The following is a 27,330-nucleotide window of genomic DNA, read 5'->3' as shown; positions in this document are numbered from 1 at the left end:
GGTGCGTCTATTTGCAGCGCGTTTGTCTATTTGCAGCGCGTGTGTCTATTTGCAACACATTTGTCTATTTGCAGTGCGTTTCTGTAATGTGTTGTGTTGTGAAATTGTTGAAGATGTTTTGTTACTTTGCTTGTGTTTTGTCAACTTGCATGTGTTTTGTCAACTTGCATGTGTTTTCTTAAGTTGTTGTTCGTTGAGCTCTCAGGGCCACCGTACCAAGGAGACCAGAAGGTGGAACAATATACAAACACTAACAGAGAAACATGAGTAAATGTCACTCCTATGTCTAAAGATGTCCCACACAGCATCCAGGTATATCTCCCTCATCTTGCATCACCCATCCCATCAGTTCAACTCTGAGCATTTTATCTGCCAATAACATGGTGTCTAAGTTCAAGGAAATCCCCCAATAAGTTATGTTAGATGTAATTTATTATGTACAAAAAAATACAGTAGGGCAGTGACAGATCTGTGCATTCTGATTCATTTGGGGAAAGGGGGTCCAGAGAGAGCGGTCAGCTACGGAGACAGTTCTGGCACCCCAGGTTTGCTGCTTGGTCTGATGATGACAGGAGGTTCAGCGTCACGAGTGGAGGCTGCGGGAAGGAGTGTGGTGGTGGAGCACAGTTGTACAGCTTCACTTGAGTAGAACACACACAAACCATAGTGTTAGAACTATAAAGATGGTTCCCTTTGTTTTTAAAGGCAGGTGGCTAAAACCTAAATCTGTCAAAGCCAACGGCTACCTACCAATAAGCTACAGAAACAAATGGTTTCAACCAGAGTCAACAATCGTCCTTACAGACCAGCCTATTCCATTGCACAGACAGAGACATTGTACTGACATCATACAACACCAGTTCATTCACACCCTTACCTAATCACAGTTCTTCATCACTGGAGGAGTTACTCTTCAAGTTTTCCTCTTCAAAGGAGGAGTCATCTAAATAAGTTTGCTGCCCAAGAATCTGTTGGTATGTGCTACCTGCTGCAGCCTGACGAGCTTGAACTTCGTGCAATCTCCTCTTCAGCACGTAGAGAAGTCCTGCACGTTCCATCCCCGCTGATGCCTCAGTACTGCCTGAGATGTTTCAAAAAGGAAAATGTTTTAATAGAACAAATAAAATGTATTTTACCTTGCCCGCCTATGGCCTCAGAAAGCTGAGAGGAAGGCTCTCCCACCACACCTCTCATGTACTGCAAGTGCTGCTTTACCTCACGAAAAACAATGACAGCTTCTTCTTTAATTCTGGACAGCAGCATTACCTTGTCAAACACTTTCTTTTCCTGTACCATATCACCATGACCTGGATATCATATCAAAAGAGTTATGAATTATATTAAGATTCGTTTTTATTTATACCAAACACATGCACAGACATGCACAACACACTCATGCAATGGTAGGTAAATGTATCCTCTGCATTTAACCCATCTGGTGCAGGACACACAGAGCAGTGAGCAGCCATGAACAGTGCCCGGGGAGCAGATGTTGGGGGAGTAAGGTGCCTTGCTCAGGGGCACTAGACAGGGTAGGGAGACTCTTGGATTTTTGGACAGATTAATCCAGGTTTGTCTCTTGTTGTCACTCCGTGGAGTCGAACCAGAGACGAACCAGAGACCTTTTCTTCCCATAGTCCAAGTTTCTGCCACTAGACCACCGCCTCTCATATATGTATATATATATTACATATATAGCAAGGGGTTGAGAGAGAGATTTTGTATTCTCTGGCTTTCAATCAAGGACTTACACTCCCATTGCCAGGAATAGCTCGTTAGAAGGAGGGAGTTTGTCTGCTTCCTCCACAGTAGCATTGTGTTTAATGATGGCTAGAATGACAAGACAACATTTTTAGTTAACCCTAGATGACCAATCTTACACCAATAACATATTACATTGCAGAATTTCCTAAAATTTGGGACAAATTTTAACTTTTGCCAAATCAAGGATTCTATTTTGGTACCTTGAGGTCACAGGCCAAGGCCACAATGATCGTATTGTCTTTCAGTTTTCAAAATGTTAGTGATATTTATATGAAAAAAAGGATTTGAAAATACTTTCACAGAAACTGCACTGGTTAGCGGAGGTATATAACCACAGTGCAGTGATTGTAGTTTATTTTTAAATCATGGGCTACTTCCCCCCCCCCCCCCCCCCCCCCCCCCAAATAGAAATTAATACATTATGTCTTACCAGACTGACGATAAAGCTGAAATTTCCGATGCTAAATGCTCAGATATGGTCCTTCAATGGTCTTCTGCAAGTCATTTGGGCTGGTTGGTCCTTGTGAAGATAAGAAAAAAAATTATGTATTCATGGCATTATCATGTTACAGTCAAGCTTTTTGAGTAGACCTTGTGTAAACAGAGACAAAGGACATTGTGCAAGAATAAAATCATTTCTTTGTCAACAATACCTGTCGTCCACTGTTGAACATCTGACACCCATTGCTTGACCGTGTCTTTCTCTAGAGACAACTCAGTGTTGATTTCCTCAAGGTCCTTTGTTGCCTCTGTAATCCTTTGCATTGTCTGACAAAACAAAACAAAATTTAGATAATGTCTACATCACCCACCCCCGGAACAAAAAAGGTATCTTGGTTTGTACCTTGATATATCTTTTGGTCAATGTTCAGTCAAGGTTTTCTGCTTTTCGCCTGTTCCAGCCAATTGCTTGAAGTGTAAGTATATCTGTGCAAACTTAAGACAAAATTCATATCAGGTTAGGAGACGAAAAACAAAAAATGTATAAATAAATTTAAAAGACTTACCAGCTTTGGACACGTACTTGGAAAAATGGCTGCCCAGGAGAGGAAGCCGTTGACTTGTTCAACCTCCTCCCCAATGGTTGTCCCAGCCCCATGTTGATCACGTCCTCCCCATTGCAACTGCAACAAATTCACTTCAATGTTACCATTTGAAAAAGAGAAACACTGTTTTGAAAATGATAATGAGACTGATGATCATTACCTCACACATCCAGGAATGTGCTCTAGCATGCATGATGGAGAGAAATGGACGCATAGTCCTGCAGCTCTGGACAGTGACGCACAACCCTTTGCAGATACGGCCAGTATTTGCACACCACATCAGAGCAAAAAAACTGCACATTCTGTGAAGCAAGGTGTCTTTGAAGATACAAGGGTTATGCAAATATTTCTCCACAGAACATATTCAGTCCCTTAAGCAAGAATCCATGACGGCAGACAGCAACCTCAACGCCTTCTTCTACTTTGCTTGCAGACTTGTTTGCGGTTCTCGTGCAGCCGCCCATTGACTTGTACCTCATCGCCCTTTTGCAGGATTCTAAGAAGACAAAATACATAGCAATAATCAGCATTAATTGAAGGTGTAAATATTGCTAAAATGGTGTTTGACATTATACATAAGAGGAACACTTTTTTCACAGGGTACAAGAATTAATTTAACATTAAATAACGTAAAATAAGGAACAATGTTTATTAACTTAGGTGTTTTGTCGTCCCATGGATGTAGTCAACAAAGGAGGACACCTCAGAGTCCTTGATCAGAAATACGCCATCAAAAAACCCACCAGGTCTGAAAAACAAACAAATATATAACCTCTTTAAAAAATGAGTTTTTGGCATTCAACATTTTCTATGTACAATTTCGAGATACCCTGGTTGGTGGACACTGCACCTCTGTGAAAACCAGTTAGTCAAAGCTCACGGACAAAATGAACACATGTTTCTCTCTTGACACTAGATGGCATTGAATCATTTAATTTTGCTGTCACACAAGGGTTTGATCTCACCTCTTGGAGTATCTCTGAAAAGCCTTTTATTGTGTGATGTCAGATTTAAGGTGATCTGTTTGCATACTTTCGTACTACAATGCACTAGTATCCTCCAATTGTATCTTAGCCTTGGATCCCACCTTCATCACCTCCAGATCCTCCAATAAGACCATGTCCACCACTACAACACTATTCCACATTATTTGGGAATGAGATGAATGTGCTTTTGGCATTTTTAGTAATCATGTTTGTCCTCTATTGAGAACTTTATTGAGTTATAAAAAAAATCAGCAAATTTCTTGTGTATGTGTATGTGTTATCAATTATAATAAAGGCTGTTTTACTGTTAGTGATCAAATTTGTGAAATAGATGAAGTTCAGTAAAAACTGTAAGACAGGGTTTAGTTTGATTTCTAAAGACTGTCAGTTGCGTAATAATATTTAGAGACTATTTGTCATTAAGCTGGTTAATCACATTTGCTTCTCTTAACATCAGTTTTCAACTCATATGACAAGATGTAAACCAAGAACAGAACAGTTCAATTTTTCTACTATCCAGATATTTTTCAAATATAAGAACTTCATACAGTTTGGAAGAGAAAGGCAGTATTGAATGGTGGGCGTTACCTTGGGGAAGGGCTCAGGAAGCGGCATACAGTGCATCCGGGAAATATTCACAGCGCTTCACTTTTTCCACATTTTGTTATGTTACAGCCATATTTCAAAATTAATTAAATTAATTTTTTTCCTCAAAACTCTACACACAATACCCCATAATGACAAAGTGAAAAAGGTTTGTATACATTTTTTTTGCTAACTTATTACAAATAAAGAACGCAAATATAACATGTACACAAGTATTCACAGCCTTTGCTCAATCCTTTCTGGATAACCTTTGGCAGCAATTACAGCCTCAAGTCTTTTTGTGTATGATGCTACAAGCTTGGGCAGTTTCTCCCATTCTTCTTTGCAGGACCTCTCAACTCCATCAGGTTGGATGGGGAGTGTTGTTGTACAGCCATTTTCAAATCCCTCCAGAGATGTTCAATTAGGTTCAAGTCTGGGCTCTGGCTGGGCCACTCAAGGACATTTACAGTTGTCCCGAAGACACTCCTTTGTTATCTTGGCAGTGTGCTTAGCGTCGTTGTCCAGTTGGAAGATAAACCTTCTCCCCAGTCTGAGGTCCAGAGTGCTCTGGAGCAGGTTTCATCAAGGATGTCTCTGTACATTGCTGCATTCATCTTTCCCTCGATCCTGACTAGTCTCCGAGTTCCTGCCGCTGAAAAACATCCCCACAGCATGATTCTGCCACCACCATGCCTCACTGTAGGGATGGTATTGGCCTGGTGATCAGCGGTGCCTGGTTTCCTCCAGACATTAACCAAGCATTCAGGCCAAAGAGTTTAATCTTTGTTTAATCAGACGAGAGAATTTTGTTTCACATGGTCTGAGAGTCCTTCAGGTTCCTTTTGGCAAGCTGTCATGTGCCTTTTACTGAGGAGTGGCTTTCGTCTGGCCACTCTACCATACAGGCCTGATTGGTGGAGTGCTGCAGAGATGGTTGTCCTTCTGGAAGGTTCTCCTGTCTTCACAGTACAATGCTGGAGCTTTGTCAGAGTGAACATCAGGTTCTTGGTCACCTCTCTGACTAAGGCCCTTCTCCCCCGATTGCTCAGTTTGGCCAGGCGTCCAGCTCTAGGAAGAGTCCTGGTGGTGCCAAACTTCTTCCATTTACGGATGATGGAGGCCACTGTGCTCATTGGGACCTTCAATGCTGCAGAAATTGTTCTGTACCCTTCCCCAAATCTGTGCACATTATCATTATGGGTTATTGTGCGTAGATTTTTGATGAAAAAATAACTTTAATCCATTTTGGAATAAGGCTGTAACATAACAAAATGTGGAAAAAGTTAAGCGCTGTGAATACTTTCCGGAAGCACTGTATATACATAATATCATACATATGCAGAAACAAACAAAGACATCACAGTCATTCATTCAAAACAAATCCTGATTGCAAAGGTTTTATGTACTTAACCCACTTAGTCCAAAAAGTAATAAAAAAACATTCCTGGATGGATTGGCGCTCAGGAAGCAACCAGGGCCTCCAAAGGGCTTATTTTCAAGCCGTTGTCAAGATACCAAACATATTTATCAGATTGTCTTGACCTAAATATGATTATTGTCTAGAAACATTTTGGAAAACTGCAGGGGTACATCCAGTGTCAAGTACACTCGTCACTTTGTAACAGTCTGGCCAGAAGGGCTTTAGCCGGTCACTCCCCCAAAATATATGCCAGTGATCGGCTTCCTGAGATCCACACCATCTCCAACATACGGCATCTCCTCTTGTAGAATATGCTTCCTGTTTTGGTGTTTGGAAGAAATTGATTGAGGACTTCCATTCGAATTCCCACCATATATAAAAGTTTTTGCATTTCAAATTGAATTCACATCAGTCCAGCCAGTCCTCATTTGAAATTGAAATTGAAATTATCTTTTTCCCATTAAACCTTAAAATATTGTGTAGTGTGGGATATTGTTGTCCTAAGGCCTTGGTAGGGTTGGGGTGATAATGCCCTTATTTGAATCATTTTTCAATTGTATGCTTCTAACATATTCTTAGTATTGGATCATAAAAGCATTTTATTTAAAATGCTATGGTCATAATAATTGCATGTCTGAAGGTATCTATAAAATAACAGAAATTTCCAGGTTATAGTGTATCTTGAGGTTTTCAAAATCTTTCAGCTATCCCTTTCCTATGAGGAAATAAATTGTTCCCATTAGTATCCATGATTTAAAGCTATGATCCATGTTGTTAGGCTTAAACCAAGCCTCATAGGCACACCACTGAATGATTTGTAATTTGATAAAAGAGGGTAGTAATTATATCTTTCTAAAGGTAATATTCTCTTCTGTAAATGCAGTCCTATGTATTTCCTTAAGGTCTGGTCCCAATTAATTTGGAAATTCTCTAAGTTGTTTTGAAGGTGTATAATTAACATTTTGAATTTGTGTATTTTGTATATTAATTTTATATCAAGCTTATCTGTTAAATGGTTAATTAATTAATTAAGGAATGCGATGGTGAAGACCAAAAAATCATCAGCATATAGTGCCACAATCCCATTTATGCAAATGCCGTAATGTTTTTGTCCGTTTTATCAACTGAGCAGGAGGCTCGATAAAGTAAAGCGCCAAAAGAAGTGGCAAGATCTGGTATACCTGTCTCGATCCACGCTATAATATTATGTTGCCTGATAGCTTCCATTTATGTTATCTGACCGGTTGGCTCACTATATAGTGTATGAATATCTTTTTAATAAAAATGCTCAGGCATGCCTGCCAAATTTTTCAAGACCTTTTTTAAGAAAGGTCAACTCACTGAATCAAAGACCTTTTTTTGTCCCAACTTACTAAGAGACCTTTGAGATTGTTCTGTTGGATAAAGAATGTTCACTGATCGTCGAATGTATCATGAGTTTGTCTTTGGGGGATAGGGATGGTGCTTTGGCGAGAATAGCTGTATATAGTTTGTAGTCTACATTCAACACTGAAATTGTCTTTTTCCTATTTTGTAATAACTGTGATTACCCCCTCATTCCATTGTTGGTGAAAATGTAACATCTGTTGCAAAATTGAAAAAGGATTGGTGTTAAATCCTACTGGAAGTGAATTAAGCTATACGAATACAATTTGATTGATTGATTGAAAGCTGTATACCAGTCTGATAGACCTTCAGTGCCACGTGACTTATTCACTTTCAGCCTAGAGATGGTGGTGTTGCGCTATTACTCTGTTTTGGCTATTAATATCAGATTTTGGTCCTCAAATAAAGCAGGTAGGTTGAGAGGGTAAAGGAACTTGTCAATTTGTTATTCGTCCTCTAGGTTTGAGTGTGTTGAGTATATCGAGATTTGTAGCCCTTTTTGAATATTGTTTGTATTTTTGATTCTTTCGAAAATGGATCCCTTTTAGGCACAGTGGTATCTGCTAGTTGTTTTTTTTATATTTTCTCCCCAGATGTTTCATGGATTTTGAGAGAAATTGGTAGTATTTCTGTTTTCCAAATGTCATGTTTTTCTGTTTCTTGAGAGTATAAAATATTTATTTCATTCGTAATTTTTTAGTTTTTGTCATTTAATGTGGTCTTTGTATCATTTTATGTTGGGTTTCAAGATCTTTCAATTCTTTGTTAAGGTTTGTTAATTTTAGTTGTTTTTCTTTATTATTATGGATATAATTCTTCCTCTGATGACAAATTTTAACATATCTCCAACAAACTACAGGTATGTAAAACATTAAATTACATTATTATTACACATCATTTAGCTGACGCATTTATCCAAAGCGACTTACAATAAGTCAATTCAACATTCTTATGTCCTTTATCATTTGGGTCGTAAATCATTGGTTGTTTAGAACACTCATTCTAACTGCATTATCACCAATATGTACAGTGCAGAAAACGGGTGCATGGTCAGACAAATTAATACTTCCGACATCACAACAATGTACTCTATGGTGGTCTATGCTTGAATATGATACATATTAGGGGTATTAGGTGTTGAATAAAAAGTAAAATCCCGATCTGATGGGTTGAAGTCCTTCCAGACGTCTAATATGCCCAGCTCTGCCATTTGGACATACATGTTTTATGCACTGATGTAATAGTCAAATTTGTTTTAGTAGTCCAGCTTTATGTTTAGACGAATGTTCCAGTCTCCACCGCATATAATAGTTCCTGCACCCCGTGTCATGAAATCAAACATCCTTATGTAAAAAGCAAAAACACTTCCAGAGGTTACCATAATGCAGTCTATTTTTCTTGAAACTATTGTATACCTCCTTCCTTGTCTGTTACCTCTGAAAGTTGTTAAAATTATACTTTTTGTGTATTGCACAGTATTGCTACACCTCTTCGTCCTAATTATACGATGAGTGATATATTCTTGAGAAACCTGTAAGAACACGACCTGCAACCCCAAACTATTTCATTTTTGATAATATTCTAATTCTGTTTGCTGGGTTTATTATCCCTTTTACATTGAATGAGATGGCTTAAATGAACTGCTTATTCATAGTATATTAAATTATCACAGGTATTTTCTCTCTTGAAACCCCTCCCTGTGTCAAGATTGTGCACTAGTGAAATCTCAGAAAAGAAACCTAAATACAGCAATGGAACAGCTCTAACAACGATTCAATGAAAATGTTTAGAACAGATGTTTCTGAAGAAGTGGCTTGGCTTAAGTCCAGACCCCAATAACGGGGGCCAATATGAAACATGGTTGGGGCACTATGATATGACCTCATGCTAGCCAATGTTCAAATTAAAATAAATAAAACAAAACGCAGATGACCCACCAATTAGCAAGTCGAGACTCTCTTCGCCACTAGTGTGGAACTCCATAATATATTCCTGGGCACAACCAAGATCTGGAATATCTCCTATGGGTCAAATGTGACCAGTCTGGTTATCGTAATTTCCTGAAGTTTTTCTTTGAATTGAGAGTGATGATTCTTCATGGCTTGTGTGCTGCCATCTGCCGCATCCAGTTCCTGATCTCTCTGCCAGTCAGGATGTCCCCCTGTCCCCTACCAGGTGGAAAGGAGACTGATCTCCGCTCTGTACTTGTGAGGTATAGGGTCGGAACTTAATTTGTTTTTCTTTTAACTATTTTTGACTTCAGCTTATTCACTGCATTTCTTAAGCACTTCAGCGGTGAGATAGAGGTCTATATTGATTTTGATGTTGTTATGCAACACAATCTCCAGAGCACCTCTTCTTTCATCCTGTAACTTCTGAAAATGACTTATATAGATCAGGGCTCTGTCTGCGGGTCGTTTGACTGAGGAGCTAGGACTCCATTCAACCACTTCCCCCACCCCTCAATCGGCATAGTGGTGAGTAGATAGTGAGGGCCTGTGGGTGCCCCCAGCTCTGTGGGTTTATCAATGCTCAGAACATTTAGTCTGAACCCGACCTGGCATGTTGGGTCCCGATGTACATGGTTCAGGTTGAGTATCCACAAATGATCAGCTCAGAGTTGACCTAAAGTGCTGATGTTCCAATGATGCGCACCACCAGCTCAGATAACTCTGTGCACCTTCCATTTCTTTTCCCTTCCTTCTCTTTCCCTCTGTGTTTGAAAGTATATATTTTTTGACTTAAAATCTGTATATTTCACTAAAATTATGGAACTTTCTCCCAATACAGCTTCACTTAATTTTAAGTTAATTTATTTAATGGTTTGAGTCCAGTGCGGCACCGTCTCTTGATTTCCGTTCGATCATTTTTACCTATGAAGACATGTTATTCATTAATTTAAGAACACAGATGCAAACAATTCTGGAGTTCAAGAACACTTCATGAATCTGACGTGGAGTTTTCTTAGGAAACTTCTCAAGAACAAATTTAAGAACATTTTTAAGAAGATATTGGTGAATGAGGACCATTCAACTCTACCTGTATTGACTTATTAGCAATTGGTCCATGCATTCCCATATGATCCTAACACCCATTTTAAATCACCCAACATTTACACTCTCACCCGCTGAGCACTGAGGGTTGTGAATCAGCAGAACTGCAGGGTCCCACCACTGATGGTTACTGGGAGGTCTCTTCAGATTCCTGTTCGACAGCGAGGGTCCTCCACTCTGGAGAGCCCCTCCACTCCAACTACCAGAAAGCAAGGCCTGAGCCATGGTTACACACACACACACACACACACACACACACACACACACACACACACACACACACACACACACACACACTCTCTCTCTCTCTCTCAATTACTCCAGACAAATTATGGACACTGGGGGGATGCTTCGTCCTCCATGTGGTCTGGAGGGGGAACATTTAACTCATTGTTGCCCCCTAATCCTTACCTCCATCCTTCCTGTGACCCCTGCTGCCTGGCCCTCACAACCCCACCCAATTCCACCCCTTCATTGCTAACAAATGAGAAATATAGGGTTATATTTCTTTCTTCTTCTGAAGATTTTTTGTTTATATCTTCCCAGTTGTAACTAAGATGTATTGAAAATGTGTAATTCTAAATGCCTAGAGTAAAAGTTACCATTAAAACATTTTGTGTTTGTTTCTTCAAAGTCAATAAATCTGTAAGTTATATGAAAAAAAAAATCTTTAATAAATATGGCTGCTACTCTCCCTTTTTTTTGTTTCTTAAACAAATCATGTAAAACAAAGTATAGACTCATCAATAGATCTGTGATGAAATGTTGGTATAGAGACTAATTATGGGAGGATGAAACATGACCTGGATCACACTGGGGAGGGTCAATATATAACGAGAAGGTTGGTGTTCATTTTCACATAACTTGGAAGTCAAGTTGTATTCGTCATACCCCAACATTTTCCTTATTATTATCACATAATTTTTTACATATTGTGTGACATCTGACCAGATGGCTATGAGAAGTAAAAAAATCTTGATTGGTTGAAAGGAAGTAGAGGTCATAGGTCACACTGGTGGGCTGTGATGGGTAGTACATCCAATTCATGATGAAGCGACTTGAGAGCTGATTAGGACAGTCAGGTGTAACAATCAGCACAACAACACTGGTCAATACAACACACTTACACCTACAGTAAGTTCTTCCACCTTTGTGAAATGCCATTAAGAAATGGGAATTACTGGGGAACTTTTTCAGTGAAGACAGGACATGGACCCCAAAAAAAGTCTGATAAAACTGATGAATACAAAGGCAAAGCCAAACTGTCATAACACTGAATGTAGGAGGGGTGGCTCTGACAAAATAAGCTACTCAATTATAATTACATCTACAATTTATGTCACTGGCATTTTCTGGCACAACCAGTTATGCAATTACTTAGACGGACAACCAGTTATGCAATTACTTAGACGGAAAGGAATTACTTGGAGACAATTCAGCGAGGACTTAGAATCCATCACAGCAACGAAACAGCACTTTTAAAAGTGAACTTTTCATGGCATCAGATAATGGACTTCTATATTCATCCTGTTGGATCTTAGTGCAGAATTTGAAACCATAGATCATAAGATTCTGTTACAGAGACTGGAAGAACATGTAGGGATTTAAGGCATTAGGGTGGTTTAAGTCATATATTTCAGATAGATTTAAATTTGTTAACAATGATTCCTCAATGCACACACAAGTTAGTCATGGAGTTCCACAAGTTTCCTTCCTTGGATCGATACTCTTCAACTTATAAAGGCTCCCTTTAGGCAACATCTTCAGAAAGCCCCACGCACACTTCTTCTTTTCTTATGCAGACGACACCCAGCTGTACATGTCTACGAAGCCAGATTAATCTAATTACGTAGTTCAACTTCAGGATTGTCTCAAGAACATCAAGGCCTGGATGACCCAGAACTTTTTTACTTCTAATTCCAGTGGCGGGAACTAATGAAGTAAAAATACTTTGTTCCTGAACTTAAGTCGATTTTTCACATATCTGGGGGGCAGCGCGAGACCCTAAGCGTCCGGAGGTTGGTTGGGCTGCATTGGTCGACCGGGGTCAAGCAGGCTGTTTGGTAATAATCCCTCCGCAGGTTCATCTTCAGAATCTTTGTTACGAGTTTTACTTCCTGTAGAGAATCCAGTTTGATCGTCTTCTCGGCGCTCCGCCAGGTCCGTGACCGACTCTTGCGGGCGGGGCTGATCCGAGCTCCTCAACAAACCATCCAATGGGGAGTAGCGATGTGTGTACAAAGGGCAGGGACTTAATCAACAGGAGCACATTCTAGCACTGTGCAGGCTGTTAACAAAAGAGAAACTATCTTATTTTGTGTGCCTAGATCTTGTTTCTCTTTACTGAGTTATCATAAGGGGCATTGTGTATCACTCCTGCTACTGATGAAAGGTCCATGTCTAGTGATATGTACAGAATTTTATTAGTTTATGTAAAGTACCTTGAGATTATGTATTTTGTAATTTGTAATTTGGCGCTATACCAGAAAAATATAATTAAACAGAATTGGAATAATCTGGGCGGACAAGGTCATTGGTTCAAATCCCACTGCTAATAAATATTGATAATGGCTCTATGAAATTGTTTACTTTCAATCACATATCAGAATTTACAGAACTATGTCTACCTATAGTGACTCCACCTTTCTATATGTTTCATGGTTTAGTTCAAAAGTTCCTAGTGACTTCCGAAGATCTATGTAATATGACCTAAACTGAAACCTCTCACTGAACAAATATAATTATTTTGTTGTCCAAATGCTTCGACAGGTAGTGGATATCAAACTGGTCTCTGGTGTAACAGCTGTGCACAATGTTGTCCATTATCCATCTCCTCCTGATAACTCCACTGCTGTTAATAAATGTCATGCTTCATTAAAAAAAGAAAACGCATTAAGAGACACATTATCTCTGAAACATACCTGATATTATTAAACCTTTGGTATTCTTTTGTTTGATTTGTTGCTTGTTAAACAAACAAAAACAACATTGTATTAATCTGGTTTATTTCAAAATGTTTTAAATTAACTTCAATTTGTACATTGGGGCTTTATCTGCTGTGCTTTCTTTGCACACTTCACCTCTTTAACAGAGATCACTCACACGCAGCAAGTCTCTAGTTAGCCCTGCCAGCTTTCACCATCAGAATGAAAGACAAACGTATCGGTACAATGCACCATGTGGACTTTTATAAATGTTCTTTACAACAATGGAAAAGAACACTGATACAATGAAAATTAAATACTCAATAGCCATGTGGAGCCTTTTTGGTTTATGATTGCTTAATATTTACAAATCATTTCATAGATTGCATCAGATGTGTAGTAATTGTTTAACTTGATTTATTTTTAAGGCCTCAGAGTTTTTCAAAACTAAAATATTTTGCAAGACAAAAGATTAATTTAATCAATGCTCCATACCATAACCCTGCTCTGACCAACTTATTTACAGCAGGTCCTCCTGTGACCCTGCTTCCTGCTTCCAACAGCTTTCTTACCTTTGAGTGACAGCGCTACATGCTTGGCTGATACAGTCCTAAGGTGTGCTTGATGGATGAGCTGACATCCAAAAGATGTGTTTGCCTGGTTGCTTTGAAAGGCCTAGCGTGACCTGCCGGCATGGATCAAGATGTGAGCTTCTCTCTGGCCACACCGGAATACTAACAGGTTGTGACCTCTGACAACAAGATCCAACATCATGTGGTGACTGCACATCAGTAAACACTTTGAAATTGCACCGCCAGCCAAAACAGCCATCTAACAAAGCCTCGCTGTCAAACAAAGACAACACAATTGGAAAACAGGAATGCATGACTTGAGAAAAGGAAGGGCTGGTTTGAGTGAGTGAGGGGTGAATTTGAGGTGGGAGGATGGAGTTTGAGAACCAAATCATTTGATGCAGAAGTTTAGGAGCTTCCATGTGACTGGTCTGAAGACTATATGGACTGTGTTTGCAGGGCCTGCTTGCTCTAAAGTGATACAATTTTGTAAAGGTGCTATGAAGCGAACGGGAAAGCTCTGTTTTTTAGCCCCTGTGAGGTGCAGGAATCTAACCAGGGCCCCGAGACACTTATATCACTGGGCCATGACAGCTACACACATACACGAGCACACAAACAGACAGAGTGGTGGCTCCAAGCCTTTTGTTGCTGGGTCCTGGTCCACTGAACTCTCTCGTTGCTGTAGGACAATAAGAGGGCAGCCAGTCAAACAGGCAGTCAGTCAGCTTCTGTCTGCTACCCAATAACATAGCAGGCAGTCGCATGGGCAGAACTAATCTTGTAATGTCTCTCCAATTCTTTTCCAAAAGACTCATCTTCGATGAGGAAAATGTGGACCTCTAACTTAAATCCTTCTCCCTTTATGAAATAAGTATAACTATTGGAACTTAGTTAAACCATTAGTCTAGTACACAACCTTGACAACTAGGTAGTTGATTCAAAACCTTTCACCAGAGTAAAGTGTAGTATAGTTTAGACACATTTCAGTAAAATGTCAAGTTTCAGAATGAGGCCCTAATATGCAAATAGCATTTCATAATTACAGTTGGTCCCAATTGCAAATCAAATTGTATTATTCCGTCGCATAAATGAATTAAGCTGAGGAAGGGATTGCTTTTATTTAAACTTTCTTGGTTTTTATTTCAAGCAAACAGTTGGTCAATACAGAAACCAGATTCACATATGAAAATGACTTTAGTGTGGTTAAAAGAAGAAATAAAAAAGTATATATTTGTGAGGACACCATTTAAAGGCAAATTTTCTTTGAGTGTACCTTACGACGAGACTTCAGTAGCTATGTGATACCACAACAGTCATCGCACCCCCAATATTTTGTTTCTGTGTTCACCTGAGATCTAATTTTTGTTTTAGATCAAATTCTATTACGGACTCTTATAAGTGTTTTCTTCATCTTCTTCAAGCATATTTTTAGGGTTATTCTTCAACTAAGCATTGGAAAACTATTTTTTTAATTATAATCTATTGTTTTGGCTGTGTGTGGACTGTAAACTTGAAAGTCACAGCTAAGAGATGCTATTCAGCAACTGGGATAAGAGCTCTGTAAAAAGGATTGCTATGGTCTTATCAAAACATATTTTTTACATAATAAAATGTATTAATACAGCTTTAAGAATATTGGGAAGCTATATATATGTGTGTGCAGTGAAGAATCTGAATGAAGCTTCACTGTGGATGGACCCACTCTGACACTTCTAATTGCTAATAATGTACAATACAAATCCAGAACACATGGCTAACCTTAAAGCAAAATTTTAACAAATAGGAAGACCTTATCAACTGATGATTAACAAATACCAAGTACTAATCAGAGTAAAACCAGTTTAAGATAAATTGTTGTCCCTTTTACTTCCCCTCTCCCCCTCTACATCAATATGAGGGCTCCTATATGGGATGTCCTTCTTCATTTGATGTGGGAGCAATTAGCAGGGGGACTTTTGTCCCTTTGGGCAGACAGGCGGTCCACTCCAATGATCCCCGTCTGTACGGGCTGAATGGAAAAACTGAAGATAGCACGGCATGGGGATCAAACAGATCTGCCTCGCCACGGTTATGGCCCCTCGGCTCTCTGTTCTTTATTGGAGAAGAGGGAAAAGGGGGAGAAGAAGGGAGAGAGGGAGCAAAAAAGGAGTGAGGTGTTATTTTTCCCATGAGAAAGCTCACTGGGGGGCAAGACTTTTTCAGGGAATTTGTTAAATAAAGCTGCTTTCAGAAATCCACTGAAGTCCGCTGATAGTCCGTATTTTCTCGGAGGATTTTCTCTTAATAATATGCCACCATTATACCTTAAAGAGCTGTTAGTACCTTATCAACCCAGTAGAGCATTGCGCTCCCAGAATTCAGGCTGACTTGTCGTCCCTAAAGTCTCTAAAAGTAGAGTAGGAGCCAGAGCTTACAGCTATCAAGTTTCTCTCCTATGTCATCATCTCCCAGGTTCAGTTCGGGAGGCAGACCCCCTCTGTACGTTTAAGAGTAGGCTTAAAACCTTCCTTTTTGATAAAGCTTATAGATACAGCCGGTTCAGGTTTTTCTTGGACCAGCTCCTAGTCATGCTGCTATAGGTTTAGAAGGTTGGGGGACACATGACACATGCACCTTCTCTTTCCTTCTCTCCTTCTTTATCATACTAAATAAATCAATGTCTTATAAATTCATGTTATTGACTTGACTTCCCCGGAGTCCTTGTGCTTTATAGTTTGCAGATCCAGGGCCGCAGCTTTTAGTTCATGATGGTGGATCGCGAATCAGAGATCATGATGGAAGATCATAATGGCGGCAGTGGATCATGACGATGGATTGTGGAATTATGGTGGCATCTGATTGTGATGGGGGATCCTAATCTAGGAGTAGTCTATTAATTTAGTTTCCATTATCTTAAAAACTGTTTTTTCGAATCATTGTTATAAATACTGTTATTTTGCAGATGTTTTCAGTTACACTTGGCATCTATTGCACATCTGTTCGTCCTGGGAGACGGATCCCTCAAAGGCAAAAATGAAAAAAACTAAAAGATAACAAACATCTCAAGGTGAAAAAGGGGCGACACACAGATAAAAGAAACCGACAAAGATGTTAAGAGTTTGAGGTGATAAGAGCTGATGTTGTCTGTGTGTCGTAAAGAAAATTACATGATCTCTGTAGCAGAGTTGATACATAGCTTCCTGTCTCTGTCCGCTGGATCCAGCTGCACCACCTCTCACTTGAATAATGCCGAGGATTTGCTGTTGTTGTGAATGCGTCTGTGTAGACAACCCCCGACTTTATTGTGCATGTGTGAAAGGTAAACTGTGGGTAAACTCTGTAGCCAATTCTCTGGATTTTTTTAACTGCAGGTCATGTCTGAAAACGGCTTAAGAAATATAACTAACCTCATGATAAATTGTTAGATCCACAAATATTATTGCATTGAACCTTTATATGCTGCTTCTGCACAATATTCTCATCCTGTTTTTGCATGCAGTAAAATAGGATGATAAGCATTACCAACATATCAGACAGATTTGAAGTCAGACATAAACAACCAATCCATAGGTTAATTTGTAGTAACAAGACGATGTGGAGAAGCTCACTAGCACTGGTGATATCTTGGCTACTGTCAATGGTCATTTAACCGTTGTCCTCACTTTACAGTTTATTTATTTTCTTTCTGTTTATGAACTTGAGATTTTATGTGAACATATTTTTAAGATGCTAACTACACTAGATGCACTAACTAGATGCTGACATGCAAACCTGTTCAACCACCTGATCTTTAACACATGCATTTATATGCATTTTATGTGCTTTTCATCTGGGAAAGTTGTCTCGATATGGCACGACTCTTTCACAAATGATAATATTCTGTCACCAATAGTTATGTTTATATAAAACAAAATTGTGTTTTGCAAAATGTGTATAATACTTAATTGTTTCTTCAGTTTAATGTTCAGATGTATTTTTATGAATTAATCCCTAGATGGAGTTGAGGTAGATGGTGGTTGTAGTGCAGGACAGTGACACTACAGATATTGGACTGGGTACACATGTCCCGGATAAGGTTAAGGCAACAGCAACACAAAACTATAATATTGTTGTTGTTATGAGCTGATATTGTACTGAAAAAGTAATATGACATGTAAACATTTTAACACTACTTTTGAGATCTCAGATAGTTAGAAATTAACAATGACTATGATAATTCCAGATCCCAAATTATCAGCCAATACATGTCATAATTTCAGAGAAGACAAGATGATACCTCACCAACACCTTCGAGGTTTGATGATGCAGTAAGTAATATTTCTTCTAATCCTTCTGCTGTCAGATGAGTCTTTGTACAATTATGCTGTTTAAAAACCATAACTAGAAAAAGCTGTTCTAAAAATAATTTTCTATCAGATTTCTTAGATTGTTAAACCTAGTAACAAAAACCAAATTTTAATCTCCATATTGTTTTCGACTCCATTTGTTTCATCATGTATTATTACACATCAATGCTTACACACCAGCCCTTTGATCTTCTGTGCCCGATGGCGGGGATACAACTTGATGTTGGTTGCCACCTGTCAATAAACCGAACAAAGAAGAAGAAGAACAAATGGTGAAGCTTCTGTGAAAACAGTGAAGAGGCGATCTTTCAAGTGCTGAATGGAAATGACAAGTCAGTGAAAACCACTGCTGTCTCATCAGTAAAGAGTGTGGAACAGGAACATTGTTGTTTTACAGTTGGCAGGGGGTTGAGGACATCCCTGAGAGTTGCTCTGTCTGTGTGTGTGTGTGTGAGTGTGTTTGTGTGTCTGTCAGGATGTCAGTGGGGGGCCTCTCAATCAAGATTTAAGACAGTAATTTGTCACCTCATTACCAACATTCAGCCCACAGGGAGTGAGAGACACCCTCAGGGTTCAAAAGAGAGAAAGAGGGGTTAAGACGTGCATCCCTTAACAAAGTAATGAAATCCCATGTGCTGATTGAGGGTTAGACAGGTTAAAGGTGAGATCACCAATCCTCTGGCTGCTGCGTAATAGGTCCTTAGGTCTTAGGCTACATCAATACTACTAAGTTTTTGTTTGAAAACAGTATTTTCAAACTAATACAATCTCTGCCTGCCATATATTTTGGCTACTTATCAGTTTCATCCTCAGCTGTACTTACATGCCAGATAATGCATACCACATGAGAACTCACAAACACTGGGCAAACACATGCCGATGTTAACAGGTATGCATGCATGTCCCAAATGATACTGGAATTGTTGCAGATTACTTGAATAATATTTTGTCTCCTAAACATGTAAGCAGTACTATAACATTCCAAATTTAACTCACAACAGCTGCAACAACAACAGGGTCAGCAATGCTTGTAATTGTTTGTTGGTAGACACTGCTACCTGCCAGTAAATACTGACCGAAAAGACACAATCAGCCAGCGGTTATGAGAGTGTATAGACATTTTCAGATATGATCTGCAGCTGAAATCCGGAGAATTGGCTACAGTGTTTACTAGCAGTCTACCTTTCACACTTGCAATCACAGTGCATTATTCAGGCGCGTGGTGCAGCAGGCAGAGGCAGCAAGTAACATATTGACTCCGCTGTGGAGATCATGTCATTTTCTTGACAACAAACAGACACAGAAAGTGTTGGCTCTCACCATACACTCTCTTGACGTGTTTTTCGGTGTCTTCTACATGTATGACGACGGTTTTTCACCCTGAGATCTCCTGCTCTGTTTTTCTCATCGACTTCTGCAGCTCTACAGACATAATACCACCTGGCCAGGCTGTGAAAGTCAGAGTTTAGTTCATGTCTGAAAGAAACTTGTATCATTATTTCGGAATATCTCAGTTTTTGCTTGTCCAGACTAAAATGCTCTATCATGACAGGTTAAGAAAATACTGTAAATATTGGTTTCATTCGTTCATTCAACTATATTTGTATGTGTATTTGAGTGGCATTAAGCAACAGATTCATCTGATATAAATCCAATTCCTTGTGATCAAAAAATATATATAATTTTCATAAAAGCATTATAAAATCATAAGAAATAAATTATTACATGCTCTTAGAGGAGATGATTTTGGAGAAGTTTCAGAAGGAAAAAATTATGAGAACAAATAAACACCAATCAATCAAAGAACCATCTGATGCTCTCTCAAGAAATGCTGTTATATATCAATGTCTGTAATTGTTCTTCCTCATTTGCTTATATATAGAGGAGATATGTGAAAGACAAACCGTTGAACCTGTTTAGTTCAAACATCTGATAGTTTGTATTTGTTGTCAATGTGACTGTAAATTTTGTTTTTCAATAAAGGGACAATCATGTTATATTTATCACTATGCAGCTGCACTTAGCCACTTTCTTCATGAGAGTCGGTTATTGAGATATTGAGATATTTGAGAGCGAGATGGGAACCTTTTTACTCATTGACTCCCTCTACCATTTTTTCACTCAATCCCAGAGTCCTAGTGTGTGTGACTGTGTGTGAGAGTGTGAGAGAGAAGGGCAGGGGGGGGAACAAAGACAGAAAACCTTGCATCCAGTTACAGGTGGTGGCATCTCAATAGGCCCAAAGAGGAAAGAGCTGCCTTTGAATGCCACATGAAAGGACAGGGAGGGATGGGATATCTGGGGATACCTTCATTTCTCTGACAGCAGTCGTGCATACAAATGGGAAGCTATGTAAGGAATCTCCTATTCCTTGCTCTCTCTCTCTCATGCCTTTGTGTAGCCTCTCTGTCGCACTGAAGCAAGGAAGGCTGTTTTTTTGGTGGTTTGATGCGCTCACTCTCCCATGCCACTGGGGTGTTAGAAGTGTTGTAGGACAAGAGTGATGACACCAACAGGGGCAGTTCAGTGTGTGTGTTTGTGTGTGTGCACATCTCAAGGGTTAGAGGTGTACCGTGCCCAATCTATTCATCATTTGTCAATGCCATCTGCTGATCGATTAGGTAGAACAAGAGAGCCACAGACTTTATGTTTTCATGATATTATTTAAATAATCTCAATTTCATATAGTCAACCCCATAAATTCAGATAAATCAATAGACAGCTCACTAATTACTTTTTATTTTGTCCTTGTGCAATGCCCAATCTACAAATGCTTGTTTGGAAGTAGTTGTTTGTGATGTGATACTCTGGAGCTACTGAAAATAATTATTAATTGTCATTAATGAGTGCTCCTCAATATACTGTATCTTTTTTATTTGTTTGTAAGCTGTTTGTTTGGTGCAGAGCTTTTTATTAACAGTCCATGGTGCAGAGTGAAATTTAAAACTGCGTTCATCCTCCCTAGTTTTTCTACAGTTAGGATTTTATAGTCTTATATTTTTTTTTTTCATGACAGGACACTGAATTTAATTTATTACTGTTAAGCAATTGTCACAATCTTTAGATGCAAGTTCACAACTTTTGAAAAATAAAGACACTTCAATAAATAAATTCAGCTTAATGAAAAGCATTACAGAAACAAAACTAACTGTGCTTTGCAGACAATTTGCAACAGGGGAAGTATTTATGTTTTGTTACAATGGTTAAATTATAATGTTATACGTTTTATTTTGAAACATACGTTTTATTTTGAAACAGGAAATTTCCTTTAACATGTCAGGTGACTTATGATCAGGAAGTGAAGGAAGAGCATGGCTCAGAGCCGCTGTTTTCAGTAGTTTTCCAATCCAGTTGTGTCTGTCTGCATCTTATGCCTTTTGACAGCATCGTTGGTATGTATTGATTTGTTTTATTGTTACTTATGATCGCAGATGATTATTTTTGTGACAGTGTTTAGTTTGGGAAGTTTTATGCACAAAGTCCATCGAGTCATTATAGTTAATGACTACTCCGCTATGACAGAATAAATAGTCGATGATATGTTAAAATACAGTGGTTTACAGGAACATAGGTAAGTAAATCAGCAGTAAATTCATAGGTTAAACAAAGCAATTAATTTCATTGAAGAATCAGTATATTTACATTGTGTGTATGTGTAAGGTCAAAAGAAAGCATTTTGTTTGTATTCATTATGCCTTTTGTGTGTTTTAGTTTTACTCTTTCTTACGTCAATAAACCTGTGGACAACGGACAACTGTCTTCAGAGTCGTGATGTCAAGAAGGAGTTTGTCTAACTGCTGAGGTGTATCACATTACATAAAATGACCCAAGTTTCAACTTTGTCTCTCACTCAGACATGTCTCCCAGGGCAGAAAAAACAGCTTGGAAGCCAAACAGACAGCGAGAAGTCTCTGTTCACAAAACTGAGATATTTCCAAAAGCCATCTCTGATCCTAGGGAGCCCTCAACGAAATTCGACGACTGTAACAAACTGTGTCCGATCCATAAAAAACCTCATCCTCTACGCAAATGCCGTGCATTCAGAGAAAAGTCCATCGAAGACTGGAAGACATTCTTAAAAGAGAATAACGTCTGTTTCAAGTGCTGTGCTTCATCATCACACATTGCAAAGAACTGAACATTTAATGTTCGATGTTATGAATGTAACAGTGAAAAACACCACACAGCGCTTCATCCTGGAACTGCACCCTGGGTTGAAGGCACATACTCGGCTCCAGAGCATGGTGGGGAGCAGGATAGCTCTCCACAACCCCATGTCACCACCAAATGTACAGATGTCTGTGGCGGAGACGTGACGAACCAATCCTGCTCTAAAGTATCCCTCGTGAAAGTGTATCCAGCCGGCCACGCTGACAAAGCAGTGAAGATGTATGTGATTCTGGACGAACAGAGCAACAGATCACTAGTTCGTTCACAGTTCTTCAAAGTCTTCAATGACCAAAGTCCAAGTGCTCCTTACTCATTGAAAACATATGCTGGAGTAAAGAAAGCGACAGGAAGGAGGGCCAGTGGCTACGTCGTGGAATCTTTGGATAAGACCGTCAGCATCCCACTACCCAGCCTCATAGAATGTGATGACATTCCAAATAACAGAGATGAGATTCCAACTCCCAATGCAGCTTTTTATCAAGCACACCTAAAGTCAGTTGCACACCTCATCCCAGATATCGACCCACAGGCCCCAATTATGCTTCTCTTAGGTCGGGATATTATCAGGGTCCATAAGGTCCGCAAACAGGTCAATGGCCCACACAACCTACCTTATGCTCAGAAGTTGGATCTGGGATGGGTTATCGTGGGAAATGTATGTTTAGGCCACGTTCACAAACCACCGACAGCGAGTGCCTTCTACACAAACACCACTGAACGGGGAGGCCCTACTCTCTTCGAACCGTGACCTAACGTGTTCCATGTAAAGGAAAAGTCAGTGACATCCAGGCCACAAATCACCTCCAATCACATCCTGAGGAGATATCAAACTGTGATGTTGACAGCCTAGGACATAACATATTCAAGCAGACCAAAGAGGACAACAACATGGCTCCGTCTATCCAGGAAATCTCCTTCATGAAAATAATGAAAGAAGGACTAACAAAAGATGTAAACAACAGTTGGGTAGCTCCATTACCCTTTAAATGTCCACGTCAACGGCTCCCCAATAACAGGCCACAGGCATTGAACCGTCGCTCAGGCGCAACTTTGAAAGGAAGCCTGAAATGAGAGACCACTTTCTCATTTTCATGGACAAGATGTTCAAGAATGGTCACGCTGAGTTAGCCCCTCCTCCCAGTGAGGATGAAGAACAGTGGTTCTTGCCAATATTTGGTGTGTACCATCCAAGAAAACCAAAACAAATACGAGTGGTCTTCGATTCCAGTGCCCAGTACAACGGTGTGACGCTCAACAACGTATTGTTGACTGGGCCTGATCTGAACAACACGCTGCTCGGTGTACTGATGCGCTTTAGAAAGGAAGCAATTGCCTTTACAACGGACATAGAACAGATCTTCTATTGTTTTTCAGTAAGGGAAGACGATAGGGAACTTCCTACGTTTTCTATGGTTCCAAGATAACGACCCCTTCAAAGACATTACAGAGTATCGAATGACGGTCCACGTCTTTGGAAATAGTCCTTCACCCGCAGTAGCGATTCATGGACTGCACCAGTCTGTTCAGGTCAGGGAGCTCAACATCGACCTTGACGTCCAACGCTTTGTGATGCGTGACTTCTATGTAGACGATGGGTTGAAGTCCCTGCCCACAGTCGTAGCTGCGGTCAACCTGTTGAAAAAAACACAGGATGTTCTCGCCAAATCAAACCTAAGACTACACAAGATCGCAGCAAACAAAAAGGAGGTCATGGAGGCCTTTCCGGCCAAAGATCGTGCAAAAGACCTTAAAGACCTGGATCTCAGTGCAGATACGCTGCCAATGCAGCGTAGTCTTGGAATCAATTTGGACCTCCAGACCGACTGCTTCCACTTCAGCGTCTCTGATGAGATAAAACCCTACACTCTACGGGGTGTCTTGTCCACAATCAACAGCCTCTATGATCCTCTAGGGTTTGTAGCGCCAGTCACAATACAAGGCAAGGCAATTCTGAGAGAACTCACAACTGAGAAAGGTGACTGGGACTCGTCTTTGCCCCAAGAAATGGAGGAAGCATGGACATCTTGGAGAGCATCTTTGAAAGAACTGTCCCAGCTTCTATTCCCAGAGCCTACACTACAACTTCACCCACAGCAGCTGTCAGAAGGGAATTGTGCGTCTTTTCTGACGCATCCACGAAAGCCATCTCCGCTGTGGCATATCTAAAAGTAACTGACTCTGCTGGAAATAACCATGTGGGATTTGTAATGGGCAAAGCCAAGCTGACCCCCCGTCCTGAGCAAACAATTCCGAGACTGGAACTTTGCGCAGCAGTGCTTGGAGTGGAGTTAGCAGACCTAATCCCGGCAGAACTAGACCTTCAGCTCGATGCTACAACTTTCCACTCGGACAGCAAGGTAGTCCTTGGCTACATTTCTAATGAAACCAGGCGCTTTTTTGTATATGTGAGTAACCGGGTATTACGTATCCGAAGGTCCTCTCACCCAGATCAATGACGCTACGTGTCAACAGAACAGAACCCTGCGGACCACGCTACACGTTCTGTCGCTGCAGGCCGTTTGAACGACACAAACTGTCGTGGAGTGGACCTAAATCTCTGTACACACCGGAGACAAATGCCTCAGAGAGCACCTACGAGCTGGTGGACCCAGGTTCAGACCCAGACATTCGCCCTCTGGTGTCCACTTTGAGTACTACAACAACATCCAAGCAGCTTGGTTCTCAACGATTCTCAAAGTTCTCATCCTGGAAGTCTCTAACTCGGGCCATTATTCACCTCATACACATAGCCCGTCTTTTCAACAAGACCTTGAAGAACAGCCCTTGTAAGGGCTGGCATCACTGCAAAACAGGCTACACTGTTGAGGAGTCTGATCAAGTGTCACACATCATCATTCAAGCAGTACAGGAGGAAGTCTACAGTCAAGAGATCAAATGTATTCAAAAACATGAGCAGATCCCTAAAAGTAGTCCTCTCAAAAACATGGATCCTTTAATTGATGCACACTGCCTTCTCAGAGTCGGAGGCCGCCTCCACAATGCAAACCTTGATCAGAGAGAAAAGACTCCAGTGATTATTCCTGGCAAACATCAGGTTGCAACCTTACTCATCAAGCATCACCACGAACAAATTTATCACCAAGGCCGTCTGTTTACAGAAGGGGCTATCCGTAAAGCTGGCTTTTGGATAGTTGGTGGCAAAAGAAAAGTGAGCAACATCATCCACCAGTGTATTACCTGCAGAAGGCTTAGAGCCCCACTTACAATTCAAAAGATGGCCAGTCTCCAGCGGATCGTCTTTCGACAGAACCTCCCTTTACGAATGTCGGGCTTGATGTGTTCGGCCCTTGGAGTGTTTCTTCACGTAGAACAAGAGGGGGCCATTCACACAGCAAACGATGGGCCGTAATCTTCACGTGTATGAGCATACGAGCGGTCCATATTGAATGTCCCTTTTGCTCCTACTGGAGAGTTTGGAGTTTCAGACCTCTACAAGCGCCAGTGGCGACAGGTCCAGCACCTGTCCAACACCTTTTAGGACAGATGGCGAAAGCAATTCCTCCCAACACTACAGGCGCGCAAGAAGTGGCAGTCCACTCATCCGAACATCAACCCAGGAAGTGTTGTTCTCCTCAAGGATAGCCAAGTACCAAGAAATGAATGGCCTCTTGGACTGGTAACACAGACCTTCCCCAGCGAAGACGGGAAGGTGCGGAAGGTCGAGATTAAGGTCACAGTGACTAAACTCTTTCTGTTTCTGAGATAGTGCTTCTTCTCCTCCCAGAGGCTCAGTGAAGTGAACTGTTTAGGATTTATTGAGTGGCGTGTAATCACGACAGACGGGGAGTGTTTTGTTACAATGGTTAAATTATAATGTTATACGTTTTATTTTGAAACATACGTTTTATTTTGAAACAGGAAATTTCCTTTAACATGTCAGGTGACTTATGATCAGGAAGTGAAGGAAGAGCATGGCTCAGAGCCGCTGTTTTCAGTAGTTTTCCAATCCAGTTGAGTCTGTCTGCATCTTATGCCTTTAGACAGCATTGTTGGTATGTATTGATTTGTTTTATTGTCACTTATGATCGCAGATGATTATTTTTGTGACAATGTTTAGTTTGGGAAGTTTTATGCACAAAGTCCATCGAGTCATTATAGTTAATGACTTCTCCGCTATGACAGAATAAATAGTCGATGATATGTTAAAATACAGTGGTTTACAGGAACATAGGTAAGTAAATCAGCAGTAAATTCATAAAAAGTAGCGGTTAAACAAAGCAATTAATTTCATTGAAGAATCAGTATATTTACATTGTGTGTATGTGTAAGGTTAAAAGAAAGCATTTTGTTTATATTCATTATGCCTTTTGTGTGTTTTAGTTTTACTCTTTCTTACGTCAATAAACCTGTGGACAACGGACAACTTTCTTCAGAGTCGTGATGTCAAGAAGGAGTTTGTCTAACTGCTGAGGTGTATCACAGTACATATACTGTGGGCAGCATAATTTATATTAATGTTGTTGCCATGACAGCGCCTGCAACACCCATGAATGTTTGTGTCAGTCCGATATGATGAAATATGATGTGACTCATTTCGGAATCTCAACAAACCTTACGATGGAGTCCTCAACTAAGGGAAACTCTAGTTCCCCCGTCAGCACAGCCACCACTGTACAGAGTAAGATTTGCAGGATTTGCAGGGCCAATATTTAGGCGCGGGAAAGTATTCTCCAAAACGAAGTGAGTTGATACCACCAGTGCAGATGGCATTTAAGGGTTAATTTGTGTGGTCTGCCCCGAATGGCGAGGGGTGCTTGCCCTGCGGTAAGGAAGAACAGGAGCTGGTCAGGTTGGCGCTGGATCCTGAGCATTTTCTGAGTCTCGGTGCAGCCCTCCAGTCATGCACTGCAGGTTGGGCTCAGCCAGAAGTGCAACTGAATTAGAGTAGGAGGGAAAAACTCTCTTAAACATCCTTAAGTAAAATGAGAGATTTTAGCAGCTCATTCATTTGTGAACATTGTACTTCCTGAAGGCCAGGTCAAGTGTTAAATAGATTTTGCACAGGTGTCCTGCGTTGGCTTATCACTCTACACAATCTGCAGTTCCTGCGGGTGCTTGAGAACTTGGCGGAA

General features: G+C 40.3%; 1 protein-coding gene and 1 long non-coding RNA gene across 13 annotated transcripts; one reads left to right on the top strand and one right to left on the bottom strand.

Annotated features, from left to right (window-relative positions):
- Positions 1-414: 414 nt before the first annotated feature.
- Positions 415-19,402, bottom strand: LOC133956299 (uncharacterized). Of its 10 annotated transcripts, XR_009921124.1 has the most exons (11): positions 19,388-19,402; positions 18,245-18,301; positions 3,467-3,558; positions 2,971-3,306; positions 2,772-2,888; positions 2,609-2,700; positions 2,418-2,532; positions 2,195-2,284; positions 1,752-1,830; positions 878-1,081; positions 415-640 (listed from the first exon to the last, which is right to left on the bottom strand). It is a non-coding gene; the product is annotated as an uncharacterized LOC133956299 (long non-coding RNA). The 10 variants fall into 10 exon arrangements; XR_009921122.1 differs by having other exon boundaries at positions 2,971-3,558; XR_009921118.1 differs by lacking the exons at positions 18,245-18,301; positions 19,388-19,402 and adding an exon at positions 10,315-12,599.
- Positions 19,403-21,266: 1,864 nt separating this feature from the next.
- On the top strand, positions 21,267-26,621 carry LOC133956282 (uncharacterized). Of its 3 annotated transcripts, none has more exons than XM_062391201.1 (2): positions 21,267-21,459; positions 21,922-26,621. In XM_062391201.1, exon 2 carries the CDS (start codon positions 24,690-24,692, stop codon positions 25,605-25,607), a length of 918 nt encoding a protein of 305 aa, XP_062247185.1. In that variant the 5' UTR covers positions 21,267-21,459; positions 21,922-24,689; the 3' UTR covers positions 25,608-26,621. The 3 variants fall into 2 exon arrangements, with proteins under 3 accessions (XP_062247185.1, XP_062247200.1, XP_062247192.1); XM_062391208.1 differs by having other exon boundaries at positions 21,779-26,621.
- The last annotated feature ends 709 nt before the right edge of the window (positions 26,622-27,330 follow it).

The sequence above is a fragment of the Platichthys flesus genome, chromosome 1 (genome assembly GCF_949316205.1).
Source record: "Platichthys flesus chromosome 1, fPlaFle2.1, whole genome shotgun sequence".
NCBI lineage: Eukaryota > Metazoa > Chordata > Actinopteri > Pleuronectiformes > Pleuronectidae > Platichthys > Platichthys flesus.
The sequence above is the reverse complement of the archived record's forward strand: the minus strand, read 5'-3'. Positions and strand labels throughout refer to the sequence as shown.